This window comes from Cricetulus griseus, chromosome 3 (assembly GCF_003668045.3).
Source record: "Cricetulus griseus strain 17A/GY chromosome 3, alternate assembly CriGri-PICRH-1.0, whole genome shotgun sequence".
NCBI classification, from domain to species: domain Eukaryota; kingdom Metazoa; phylum Chordata; class Mammalia; order Rodentia; family Cricetidae; genus Cricetulus; species Cricetulus griseus.
The window spans coordinates 54,008,132-54,021,655 of record NC_048596.1 but is presented as its reverse complement, the minus strand read 5'-3'; the positions used below and the strand labels follow the sequence as shown (position 1 = coordinate 54,021,655).

Sequence of the window (13,524 nt, the reverse complement as noted above, 5' to 3'; positions counted from 1 at the left end):
AGCCTGATCTCTTGAGTTCCAGGCCACCCTGGTTTACTGAGAGAGAGTTCTAGGACAACCAGGTGTACACAGTAAAACCCCGCCTAAAAGCTTTTTAAAAAAATGTAAAAGAAACGAAGACCGATCCGTGGCCTATCTTAAAGGCCTCTAGGAAAAGTAATCTTCAACTCCTGCCACAACTCACCTGGCGGGTGTAGGTCTGCAGCCGCTCAACCAGCTCCTCGCGACTCCCTGCGGAACCAAGCACAGAATCCGGGGTCAGCACCAGCCGGAACAGCCCGGCTTGGCCAGGTCGGGCCCCAGAGGCCTGTCTCCGCCCCCCGCCCGTGAGTCTCCTGGGTAACCAGGTCCCACTGCCCCGCAAGCCCACGCAGCCCCCTTTGACCGCCCCGGGAGCCTCACCCTGGATCGGAGCTCCTATTTCCGCCAGTTTGGCCTGAAGCTCCTGAGCAGCCCAGGCGCCATAGTGGCCTGGAGGTGGCGGCGGCGGCAACTGCAATTCTCCTTTGGGAGGCTCTGGATGCTCCGCCGCCATCTTAGCCACAAGAAGGCGCGCGACCAACACGGAAGCTCGGATCAGCCACCGGGCCTACTTCCCGGAACTTCCGGCAGAGCACTCCGCCACGTCCCGCGGTGATTGGAAAGCACTTGATTCAGACACCCACTCACTGCCTTTCGCTGGGAGATAGGATTCGCCGCTAACAAAGGCTGCACGGCCTTCTGGGAGTTGTAGTCTACGGTTGCACCGCCTAGAGGCTGGACGCTTGTTTTAACATCCCGTACCCTGTGGTAGATCCGCCGCTAGGGCCCTGAGAAGACCCGGCCCTCCACCCATTGGTTCCTTTCTTCTTCTCCTCACCTGCCCAAACGCATACTAAGTCTTCTGACCCGACACTCTCGGTGATGAGGTACCTGGATGCTTATTCCACCCAGGAGCTCATAGAGACTGCTTTCCGGCGCCCGCCAAGTGGGAGGTTGGAGCCGATGCCTCTGATAAAACAGTGTCCGATTGTTTGCCTGCTCGCTCCCGGCCCAGGCGTGCTTGAATGGGCTGAAAGGGGATCGGAGCCCGTAGAGGAACGGACCCGCCGGGCTGAGTTCCAGCTGCTGACTTGGGGGAAGGGCGATACCAAAATCCCTTTTCCACATTCGAGAAAGGCTTAAGAAAATGCCTTCTCTGCCAAATGTTTCCTCTCCTTTCTAGGAGCTTTCATACCACACCCAACTTTCCACCTTTTGTTTTCAAAACGAAATGTGCACCACTTGCATGCCTGATGTCTGTGGAGGCCAGAAGAGTGTCTCCTGGAACTAGAGTTACAGACGGTTGCAGGTCCTCTGCAAAAGCAACAAGTGCTCTTAACGCCATCTCTCCAGTCCCAAGGTTTTCGTTGTTTAAGTAAGTGTATTACAAATGTGAGCCAATCTATTGCCCCTTTTTGTTTTTTTTGTTTTTTTTTCGAGGCAGGGTTTCTCTGTGCAACAGTCCTGTCTGTCCTGGAACTCGCTCTGTAGACCAGACTGACCTTGAACTCACTTGAGATCCGCCTGCCTCTGCCTTCCAAGAGCTGGGATCAAAGGCATGTGCCACCCGCGCCCAGCTGTCCTGTTTCATTTTTAAGTCTTTCGTACCCTTTATTCCTACCTCCATTCCCAAAACAGGAGCAAGAACTTGATCTTTTTCTATCATGAAGCATCTAGCATCCAGGAGCCACCTAATAAATGATTGTGTGGGGGGGATCTATCCCTGGGATTTTATCTTCTTATAGGAAGAAAACACTCAGACTCTTTTCTTGGGTGGAGACCCCATGACCCTTGCCTGCCAAGCATCCACCCATTCATTTTGTCTCCTCACTTCTCCCTTCTAGTTCTTCCTCCACTCTCGATGCAGCCTGTTTGTTCTTGTGTGTGATGAATAAGGGAGACGAACACAAATGGTCTCATTTCTCACCCACACACTTCAGATCTTTTCTCTTCCTAGCCACCTCCGTTTCACCAGCTGTCCCCAAGGGAGAAGTAATTGGGGGGGGGCATACAAAATGCAGGAAAGGTGAGGTTTTTCAAGAGACAAAAGAAAGCACGGGGGCAGGGGGAAAACTGGTTCTAGTTCTCTTCATCCATATCCAAACTTTGACCCTTTTGTTACCATCACTACCCTAGGCCACTGGGAGGGCAGGGGGAATCAACGCCAGAAAGGACAGTACTAAATCAAAAATAGTGGTGGCCTTCCCTTATGCTTGTCAGCCCACTCAGGCACACCATTTGCAGACCAAAGGAAATCTCTCTCTGCTTCCTGTAACCAGAGAGCCCAGAGCAGGTCATCTGAGGCTGGAGGCCCCAGTGTGCTCAGAGGGAGAGGGCAGACAGGGTCTTTAAGGCAAGATCAACAGAGTGAATGGGTCAGTAATATAGCTAGGGCCAGAAAAGGGCACACTATTGTCCTGGAATGCAGATAGGATACCAAACTGTGCAAAGGGAAGGACTGAGAGAAAACAGGAACTGACATGTCCAAGAATCCTGGACACTGAAGTCCTTCCTTTCTCCTTAGCAAGGATCTTTACATGAAGCCCACTCATTGTCTGTGTGGACAAACATGCCAGCCCCAGAGCCAACTGTGGGTTCATGGCAACTAATGTGTTTTTAGGAGGTGCTGCTGTTAGACATCCACAAGCAGCTCTCTCAAATAGAGCTGTTACAAGGAAACAGCTGCCCATTTCAGTGCTGGAACTAACAGGATTCAGGAAGTTGCCTCCTGACTCCAGAATGGAGTAGCAGGAGAAACCAGAAATAAACTGAGACCTCTGGAGTCCTGGCAAGGTGTAGGGGTGAACTACTAGGAGCTGCCTCAGGAGAGCTGGAGGACAAGCTAGAAGGGAAGATGACCAGACAGGGCTAGTAGAGGTGGGAAGTAGAGGGGAAACAGAGGAGACTGCAAGTGTACCTGAACCTCCAAACCAACCTCAAGAAGCTCCGGTGACCAACAGGACCCAGTAATGCTGTAATGTTGGAGTTTACTGACACCTTACGACCCTCGGTTTTCACGTCTGATGGAGAAAAGTGTGTTGAGCACAATGGTGTTCGGCTGTCTCTACAAGATTGCAAGGGGAAGATGCCTGCATCCAAAGATGTCAGTATCACCAGAAAGTGCCCAGCAGCAGAGGCATGCTACAGGGTACCCCTCCCCTTGCTGCTTCTCCTTTTCCCCCTCCCCTGAGCCTCCAGGCCCCCGCCCCCGCCCCGCCCCCGGTGTGAGATGGGGGACGGGCGGGCAGAGCTGAGCTGAGCCGACCGACACAGACGCTGCCACCTGATCCCATCCAGGCTCAGCAAGGCAAGCCACCGGCACGGACGTTCAGGGCCCCCGTTACCTTCAGACTCGGCAGATTTCAGGACAAGGGGCTCAGGGGGAGCGGAGGGTAGCCCCTGACCCAAGTTGGAGACAGAGCCTGCCTGCGTGAGTACTGCAGTAGCCAGCTGGAGGAAACAAGGGTGCGCTGCAAAGGGGATGGGAGCCTGGGCAGTTGCAGAAGAATATCTTGGGGGCCTAGTGCCAAGAGAGCTTGAGGGGGTGCTACGGTACCTTCAGGAAGCAGGGAAGGGGGTGAATCTGGCCTTTTCACTATAATGATCAGATCTCTAGGAGAGATCGGGAGGAAATTAAGGGGATGTGGGTCGCGGTGGGGGGTGGGAGTGGGTAGTGATGGAGAAAGGAGAATGAAGAGAATTCAGAGGCATGGATAAAGCAGGGGTGGATGACAGAGAAGACTGGGGAAACCTGGTGCAGGGGGAAGAAGGGATGGAAAGATATTCAATCTCTTAGGCCCTATTGTGCTACCGTCTCGGTCCTTTTCTCTTGGGGACCTATGTGACCTGAGATACGCTATGTCCCAAGGCAGGTTAAGACTCCACATTACTGAGAGGATAGTTCCCAGTGGCCCAGGCCTCGGAGCCACTCCTCCAAGGACATCAGCATCAGCCCTGGAGCTCTGAGGGGAGATGAGGAAAAGATCATTTGGGAGTAGGGTGGACATCTGGGTTAGTTTTCAAGCTCTGGCTGGCGATGCCATTTCTTCTTTGGATCCCCAGGGAAAAGAAAGCAATTTACAAAACTGAGCAGCAGCCTGAGGTAGATTGTTCTGACTAAAATTAGCACTGCTATTCTGATAAGGCTGGCACCCTGACCTGCTGGAGATTGGTGTAGGGGACCTCTTTCTTTCCATAGAAAACACACTGGAGATAGGGGAATAGGTGAAGCCTCTCTGGGCAACAGCCAGGGCCAACCCTCCAAAGCAGTGCACCAGCAGCATGGCCACCAATTTGCTTCAGCTTCAAGACCAGAGGGAAACTCAGCCCAAGGAACTCAGCCTAGGGAACTCAACTCCAGGCCCTCACTGCTGAGTCTTTCTGACAACAGAAATGACCTGACCCAGGGAAGGCAGGCCTGCCTGCTACAGTAACCAAGTTCTATCTATCTGAACCTGCAATGGTTTCTCTGGCTGAGTGCCTATATTACAGGATACAGGGTTCTTGCTTTCAAATACCTGAATACCTGTCATGAAGAAAGGAATTCTGCCTGTGCTCTGAAGAGTGACCCTAGCTACAACACAGAATAGGAGATGAAAGGGCAAGTCAAGCCTAGGAGGATGTCACGAGACGGGGTGATTGGTCCTTACAATCCCAGAAAGGTCCTTGGGATTGTGGGCAAAAGTGGACTAGGCTGTATCTGGAGGGGATAAGCAGCCTAGCATTGCCAGTGGCCAGAACCCCTGGTGTTCCTATTCTTGGGGACTGGTGCCTAGGGATTCCTGTGCTGATGAAGGCCTTTTCCCCTTGCAGAACTTAGATAGCAACCTGGCTGGCTCCCCAGATCCAAGCCTTGTAGGCAGTGGATAAAGCCCTGTTAGTAGAACTGGACAGGGTACCAGGCAGCACCCTCATTCTCTATGACCAGTAAAGACCAATTGTAGCTCCCCTTACACTTGGCCTCCTTGGCTGGCTCAGATTCCTCTGAGAAATAGGGTGGTTTCCACATTTTTAAGAGAGGTAGAAATAGACTTGCCCTCTAATTATCTCTTGGGAAACCATCTGGTCATCAAGTTCTCCAAGCAGGACTTGTGACAGAGAGAAACTTTGACTCCTCAAAGGGCTAAGAACTTGACTTCCTCCTACTGGAGACCAACCCTGCTCTGCCTCAGAAATCCCCCAAGTTAGGGAGGACCTAGGCTGCCTCTGCTGTGCCCTTGTTTGCCCTCTGTGGCCAGACCCTTGGCTCTCTTGGCTCCAAGATGTTTACTGTTTCACAGGCTGGTAGAGGAAATCAGAAGATGGGACCTGGAGATAGGGGAATTGAAACAAGACATCTTTCCACCTAAATGGGTTTAAGGGTAATCTGGGATTAAAAGGGGAGGGGACACAAAAAGAGAAACTGTAAGCCAAGCCCTGAGTCAGAGTTTACCTCATCCCTCCTGGGACCAGGTGTCCTGGTTCCATTCCATGAACATTCTCCTAAGGCTGCAAACCTTCCTTCCCTTCAGAGAGAGTGGTGTGTGGGCTGATGCTGTGTCTGAAGCCACACATACCCAGGAGTAAGAGAGACCCACCCTAGCCTGGGGGCAGGCCTGGCTGCTGAAGCTAACTCTCCACCTAAACTTCCAACACATTCTGTAGAGAAAGAAAGCCTGGACAGAGGAATCAAGCCCTTCTCTTGCCTCTCTCTCCTTCTTCCCTAGAATGAAGGCTCATCTCCTGCTGGAAATTCTCAGCAGAGCAAGTTGGAGATATGTCTTTATTTCCCACCCTGCCCCAGCCCACCCAGGCTGCTATTCCATTGCCTTGACCAACCATCTGCACTAGTCAGGTGATGGAGCCACTTTTTTGTGTCTAGGGATCAAATCCAGACAGGGTACCAGGGCTTCGAGTCCGTTCCCTGGAAGATTTAGTTCCAGGCCCTTAAGACAGTGACAGAAACAGGAGAACTCAGAGCATGCAGAATTACTAGACCAGGCAGGGATAAAAAAAAAATAAGGTTTTCTTAAATTATTTTTTTATTTTATGTGTATGAGTGTTTTACCTGCATGTGTATCTGTGCCCCATGTACATACCTTGCACCTGCAGGGACTAGAAGGAGGTGTCAGATCTCCTGGAACTGAAGTTACAGACAGTTGTGAACCACCATATGGGTGCTAAAAATCAAACTTGGATTATCTAGAAGAGCCATTACTCCTAACCACTGAGACATCTCTCTCTTGAAAAAATTAGTTTTGAATGGGAACAGCTCACATAAAGTCTAAGGACAAGGACTTTGGAGACAGAAGAGTAGATCTGGCTAGATTCGGGGGTGCACACCTATAATTTCAGCATTCAGGAGGCAGAGTGTTTGGCCATCCTGGACTCCACAGCAAGTTTTTTAAATAAGAGAAGTTTTGAGTTCCCAGTCTGCTATAATTGGCTGTGTGACTATGAACAAGTGACCATTGCCACTTAGCACCCCATTTTCCTCATCTGCTTAGAGGTAAATGCCTGTGGCACTAGGGTTAACAATAATATAGTAGGCCTGCAGTACTGATCCAACTGAAGCCAGAGAGGAGTTTATTCTCAGGAGACTCAGGACCACCCCTTGGCCCGAAGAGTCAGATAAGGAGTCCTGGAAGAGAGAAAAGCTGAGACTGAGACTTGTGTCCTGAGCCACATGCTATTGCTGAGGCAGAGCTAGGTTCAAATGGCCATGAGACAGAGAGAAGTTAGATACAGAGAAGTAAACACACAGGATCAAGAGACAGAATGGCTTTGGTCTTGAATGCTGGACACATCCCAGACCTGTAATTCCACCCAACACGAGTTTATCTGGACAGTGAGGAGACCGGGTCTTGGTGATGGGAGGTGGAATTCAATCTACCCTGGCATCTCTGTTCACCCAGCTCATTTAAGCTGTCTTTTGCCGAAGTCCTACAAAGCCTGGAGTATAGCTCCTCTGCCTACTGCAAACCTGTCTGTTTCCTTATTCTGCCAGGCTTTTCCGGAACACTGGCCCTGCTACCAGAGCCTCAGGACCCCCCATGAGTGCTGGTAAAGTAAGTCCTGGATAGTGAAGCCCTGGCTGGTCCAGGAGTGAGCACTCTACCATGTCACCCATCCTTCAGTGCCTGCAGCAGTCCACCACAATGATGAGCCGCAGGAAAATCCTGTTATTGGTGCTAGGGTGTAGCACCATAAGCCTCCTCATCCACCAGGGGTCACAGCTCAGTTGGTAAGTGAGGGGTATGGTCCCGTAGGAGGTACTATAGTCCAAAGCAACCAAAAGGCTTCTCTGGGCTTCCCCCTCCTTCCTATAATCCAAAAGTACTTTCCATACATATCCTCTAGACAAATGGTTCTCAACCCTCTTAATGTTGCCACCCTTTAATACAGTCCTTTATGTTGTAGTGATCTCCAACCATAAAATTGTTTTTGTTGCTACTTCATAACTGTAATTTTGCTACTGTTATGAATCATAATTCAACTATCTGTGTTTTCCAATGGTCTTAGGAGACCCCTGTGAAAGGGACGTTCAACCCCAAGGTTAAGAACCACTGCTCTAGAGCCAGACTGGCGAAGAAGACTCGACTCTGTAAACTGAGTGAATTGCTCAGTCAAAGAATTAGTTAGCCAGTATTTGAATCTAGCCTGAGTCTTTCCCACAGTATCACAGCTGAATGCTTCCTCAAAGGGTTGCACACATTTTGTGTGGCTTTGTTCTTTTGAGACACCTTCTGACTTTGTAGCCTTAATTTTTTTTTCAAGAATTTTTTTTTTCGAGCCACAGGATTTCTCTGTGGCTTTGGAGGCTGTCCTGGAATTAGCTCTTGTAGACCAGGCTAGTCTTGAACTCACAGAGATCTGCATGCCTCTGCCTCCCGAGTGCTGGGATTAAAGGCGTGTGCCACCACCACCCAGCTGTAGCCTTAATTTTTAAAGCTGTGTTTTACAACCAAGAAGCTCCTCCTGAAACTATTTAGACCAAGCTGGCCCCAAACTCACAGAGATTGGCCTGCCTCTGCCTCTCTAGTGCTAGGATTACAGGTATATACCACCACACCTAGATACCAAGTTTATGAAGTGCTAGAGATCAAACTCACAGCCTCAAGAATGCTAGGCAAGTATTTTACCAATTGTAAATCCTAAGTCCTTTGAACAAATTATTAGTCCATTAACTGGGGCATAGTCCTTCATTTCTGAGCTCATGTCCTCACCTATAAAATGTGTGACCCTCTGGTCATCCTGACAGAGGGAACCATGCAATGAGAATTGGTCTCTTTTCCTGATTCCCTATGTGAGCCCACCAAATCCCTGCGTCTTTCAAGGTGTCAATTTCCCCCATATTCCACATAGTTTCCTGAGAATAGTATAAATAGACCCAGTGTCACCTGCCAAAGGATTTGCTGGTTTTATAGATGATGTCTGTATAGACATTATCCTGAGCCCAAACCAGCTAAACAGGAAATCCCCATGGTGTTCTTAAGCTGCTTAGAGTTGCCGTTATCACTTGATGATTAAGACAGTTCAGAAGAATCAGGAGTGATTCAAAGCCTATCCGCATCTGATAGGTAACAAGTATTCTAAACATCCTTGCTTCCGGATCTAGGAACAGAAGTAAAGATGCCATAAGGGCTATACTCAAGTTTAGAAGGATACCTACCACAAAGCAAAAGCCCAAGAAATGCACACATAAATAAATGAGTGGATCTCCAAAAACCTTAATAGAAACATGCAAAGTCTGATGTTAACCCCCCATTCAAAGTGATAAACCAGCCGGGCATTGGTGACACACACCTTTAATCCCAGCACTCAGGAGGCAGAAGCAGGCGCATCTCTGTTGAGTTCGAGGCCAGCCTGGTCTCCAAAGCAAAGCAAGTGCCAGGAAAGGCTCCAAAGCTACACAGAGAAACTCTGTCTCCAAAAACCAAAAAAAAAAAAAAAAAAAAAAAAAAAGTGATAAACCAGTTAAAAAAGAGAAATGAGCAAGACAGAAAAAGATGTGGTGACTTGAGTTGGCTCCAGATTCTCCGTAGGTCCTCAATTTCTATACATTTAAAGTAAGATCTCTCAAGGATCTTCAAGGGCTGTTGGCCTTTACACTATTTCTGCATTTAAAGTTTACCTTAGGCCGGGTAGTGGTAGTGAACAACTTTAATCAGAGCACTCAGGAGGCAGAAGCAGGCAGATCTCTAAAGTTGAGGCCAGCCTGGTCTACAAAGCAAGGTCTAGGATAGCCAGGGCTACACAGAAACACAGAGAAACCTGTCTCAGAAAAAAATTACTTTAGATAGAGCCAGGCATGGTAATATACACCCTAAATTTCAGCACTAGGGTGGCTGAGGCAAGCAGATCTCTAATTCAAGGCCAGCCTGGTCTACACAGCAAGTTTCAAGACAGCCAGGTCTATATATTGAGACAGTCTCAAAACAATTTTTTGTTTGTTTGTTTGTTTTGTTTTGTTTCAAAACAATTTTTAACCTTAAAACTTAGCAGAGAAGGCTGGAGAAATAACTCAGAGGTTAAGAGCACTGGCTGCTCTTCCAGTGGTCCTGAATTCAATTCCCAGGAACCACATAGTGGCTCACAACCATCTATAATGGGATCTGATGCCATCTTCTGGTGTGCAGGCAAACATGCAGACAGAACACTGTATACACAATAAGTAAAATAAAACTTAAAACAAAATAAGCTTAGCAGAGAAGCCAGGTGTTGGTGACTCATGTGTGTAATTCCAGCACGCAGAATGCTGAGACAGAAGGATCACAAATTCAAAAGCAGATTGAGCTCAGCAGGTCAAAGTGTTTTCCAAGCAAGTTTGATGACTGGAGTTCCAGCCATAGATCCCAAGTGAAAGGCCAGGTGTGATGACTCACATCTTTAATCTCAGAACTATTTTTTCTTTCTTTCTTTTTAAGGAAAGGTATCTTTATGTAGCCCTGGCTGTCCTGGAATTATGTATACCAGGATGGTCTCTAGCTCACCGAGATCTGTCAGCTTCTGCCTCCAGAGTGGGATTAAAGTGTGTACCACTACTGCCTGACTAATCCCAGAACTCTTTTTTTCTAATATATAATTCTTTTATGTTCATTGGTGTTTTGTCTACATGTATGCCTGTATGAAGGTGTCAGAAACCCTGGACCTGGATTTACAGATTGGTGTGAGCTGCCATGTGGGTGCTTCAAATTGAACCTGGGTCCTTTGGAAGAGTAGTCAGTGCTCTCAACTGCTGAGCTATCTATCCAGCTTCAAATTCCAGAACCCTTAAGGAGAAATGGGAGATGGAGACAGGAGAATCAGCTAGGAGGGCACAGTCCAACTAGCCTGCCATACTCAGTAGAGACAGAAACAAGAGAGTCTTAGCCTCAACAAAGTAGAAAGAACAAATTCCCCAAAACGTCCTTTGAGCTTCACACGCACATACTTGTGCATACACACACCCTAAATAAGTTAATAAAAATTAAAAAACAAAGTCCTCAAAACAGCTACTGAAAGCAAATAACATTTATTCTCTTTCCAATTCTGGGAGTCATGAATCCAAATGTGGCTAAAAACTCCGGATTCCAGGCCTTTTGTAGATTTTCAGTCAAGGTGTCTTCCAGACGTATAGCCTCTTCTGAAGAACTGATTACAAGGAATCTGAAAAGTTCATTCAAGTAGTTTGGCACACTTTAGTTCTTCAAGCAGACTGATGGACTTGGGTCTCCGTTTCTTTGGGACTGGCATCATGGGGTTTCTACCTAACTGCCCTCAGTCTGCTGCCTTCTTCTAATATAAATTATCCTGGCCAATCAGTGGTGGTGCAGACTGAGATACAGAGCAAGTTCCAGGCCAGCCAGGACTACACAAAGAAACCCTGTCTTGAAAAACAAAAAAATAAACAAATAAATAAATAAGCAAGCAGTCCTGGAAGATAGTAAGAGAAAAATCAGTAGTCTTTCCCAGCTATAAATTTAGAGGTGGCTGGGTGGTGGTGGCACATGTCTTTAATCCTAGCATGCAGGAGGTGGAGGCAAGTGGATATCTGTGAGTTTGAGGCCAGCCTGGCCTACCGAGTTCCAGCATAGCCAGGTCAACAGACAGAAAACCTGTCTTGAAAAAAACAAAAATAAAATAAACTCAGCGAAGATACTTCATCATTTCTACCCTATTCTGTTGCATACAGTATATCAGTTAAGTCTAGCCCTGCTCAATGGAAAAAGAATATATGTAAGGGTGCCACTATCAGATCACCATGGGTATCCAGGCTCATCTTTTATTTTTCTTTTCTTTTCCTTATTTGTTTTTTGAGGCAGGGTTTCTCTGTGTAACAGCCTTGGCTGTCCTGGAGCTCCCTCTGTAGACCAGGCTGGCCTCGAACTCACAGAGATCCGCCTGCCTCTGCCTCCCGAGAGCTGGGATTAAAGGTGTGTGATACCATGCTCCCCGGGTTACTACCCCCTGAACCGTCCACACCCACCCCGCAAAACAAACAAACAAACAAAAAAAAAAACCTTTATTTGTATATGGGTGATTTTGCATGCAGTGCCATCTGAGGCCAGAAGAAGGCATTGGGTCCTGTGGGATTGGAGTTACAGACAACTGCTGCCAAGTGGGTTGTGGGAATTGAGCCAGAGACCTCTTAAAGGGGCAGCAAGTGTTCGTAGGGCTCATCATAAAGGCTACCTGCCACCTCATCTCTCCCATCACAGAATAAAGCCCTGGCTGGTCCACTTTTTCCACACTGGCCACACTTGTCCCCAAAACTCGCTGCACCCTGGCCACTTTCTCCTCTCTCTCTCTCTCACACACACACGCTGGGCTTTGCAGGTACCCTAAGCTGTTCCCTCTGAGCTGCCCGCCTCTGCGAGAATCACCGCCCCGTGCCAAGCACACGGCCGTGGCCTTCCTGAAGACTCACAAGACAGCGGGTACCACGGTGCAGAACATCCTGTTCCGCTTCGCAGAACGGCACAACCTCACCGTGGCCCTGCCTCACCCCAGCTGCGAGCACCAGTTCTGCTATCCGCGAAACTTCTCGGCCCACTTCGTGCACCCGGCCACGCGGCCCCCGCACATGCTGGCCAGCCACCTGCGCTTCGACCGCGCCGAGCTGGAGCGCCTCATGCCTCCGGACACGGTCTACGTCACCATCCTGCGCGAGCCCGCCGCCATGTTCGAGTCGCTCTTCAGCTACTACAACCAGTACTGCCCGGCCTTCCGGCGCGTGCCCAACGCGTCTCTCGAGGCTTTCCTGCGCGCGCCCGAGGCCTACTACCGTCCCGGGGAGCACTTCGCCATGTTTGCGCACAACACGCTGGCCTACGACCTGGGAGGCGACAATGAGCGCAGCCCTCGCGACGACGCAGCCTACCTGGCGGGCCTCATCCGCCAGGTGGAGGAGGTCTTCTCGCTCGTCATGATCGCAGAGTACTTCGACGAGTCCCTCGTGCTGCTGCGGCGCCTGCTGGCCTGGGACCTGGACGACGTGCTCTACGCCAAGCTCAACGCGCGCGCCGCCACCTCGCGCCTGGCCACCATCCCCGAGGCGCTGGCGCGGGCCGCGCGCTCCTGGAACGCGCTCGACGCCGGCCTCTACGACCACTTCAACGCCACCTTCTGGCGCCGCGTGGCGCGCGCCGGCCGCGCATGCGTGGAGCGCGAGGCGCGCGAGCTGCGCGAGGCCCGCCAGCGCCTGCTGCGCCGTTGCTTCGGCGACGAGCCGGTGCTGCGACCCGCCGCGCAGATTCGCACCAAGCAGCTGCAGCCTTGGCAGCCTAGCCGCAAAGTGGACATCATGGGTTATGACCTGCCGGGCGGCGGTGCTGGCCCTACCACGGAGGCCTGCCTCAAGCTTGCTATGCCTGAGGTGCAATATTCAAACTATCTTTTGCGGAAGCAGAAGCGCCGAGGTGGTGTGCGGTCCAGGCCAGAACCAGTCCTGGACAATCCTCCCCCTCGACCCATCCGAGCGCTGCCCCGCATCTCCCAGGGTACCTGAGTTCTGTCTGCCTCCCTGAACCCAGGTCTTGCTCCATTAGGGCCCTTTTTTCCCCCCACGGGCTTGAGCCCTGTGTCCAAATGGAGGTGCATCTGCATCTGAGCCTGCCACCCCAGTATCACCTGAACCCCAATTTCTGGGATGGCATTGATGGGCCACCCACTCCTTCCCAACTGGTTGGTGACTTTGACAAGAGATCCAGGGACATTCCAGTACTGCCCACCCTGCCTTTTTCTGGGGAATGAGCACCCCGCCTATCTTTTGGGGGAGCCGAGTCCCCACCTGTGTGAAGTGGATGACCACAAGCCCTGGAGAGGGACCAAGTCCTGTGAAAACACCGTGCTTCCAGTTAGCAGCTGGGCTTTTGTTCTTCTGGGGGCTACAGAGGTCCCCTACTGTCTTCCAGGTTCTACCTTCCCTATACATCTAAGCTGCTCCCAGACACCCAGAACCAAGAGTTCTTGGGTTGGGCTTTTTGTTTGTTCTTCCTCCTCCTCTTCTTTTTTTTCTTTTTTAATAAAATGACTCTAAATTAT

The 13,524-nt window shown here is 50.0% G+C and overlaps 2 protein-coding genes across 3 annotated transcripts in view; one reads left to right on the top strand and one right to left on the bottom strand.

Annotated features, from left to right (window-relative positions):
• Sf3b2 (splicing factor 3b subunit 2) overlaps window positions 1–569 on the bottom strand; it is an 18,296-nt gene extending 17,727 nt beyond the window's left edge. For both annotated transcript variants that reach the window (XM_027408620.2, XM_027408621.2), the window contains exons 1-2: window positions 403–569; window positions 185–231 (exon numbers count right to left, since the gene is read on the bottom strand). In XM_027408620.2, coding sequence (XP_027264421.1) covers window positions 185–231; window positions 403–535 — 180 coding nt within the window. In that variant the 5' untranslated portion in view covers window positions 536–569. The remainder of the gene's footprint in view (window positions 1–184; window positions 232–402) is intronic.
• Window positions 557–13,524, top strand: Gal3st3 (galactose-3-O-sulfotransferase 3). The gene is made up of 3 exons (XM_027408624.2): window positions 557–1,396; window positions 7,007–7,243; window positions 11,818–13,524. Exons 2-3 carry the CDS (start codon window positions 7,119–7,121, stop codon window positions 12,986–12,988), a joined length of 1,296 nt encoding a protein of 431 aa, XP_027264425.1. The 5' UTR covers window positions 557–1,396; window positions 7,007–7,118; the 3' UTR covers window positions 12,989–13,524.

Excerpts from the sequence above, each read along its gene's own strand:
- Gal3st3 (XM_027408624.2), top strand. The coding sequence starts at position 7,119 with ATGTCACCCATCCTTCAGTGCCTGCAGCAGTCCACCACAATGATGAGC. Across the intron at positions 7,244-11,817 it reads CAGGGGTCACAGCTCAGTTG|GTACCCTAAGCTGTTCCCTC; the intron begins GTAAGTGAGGGG and ends TGGGCTTTGCAG.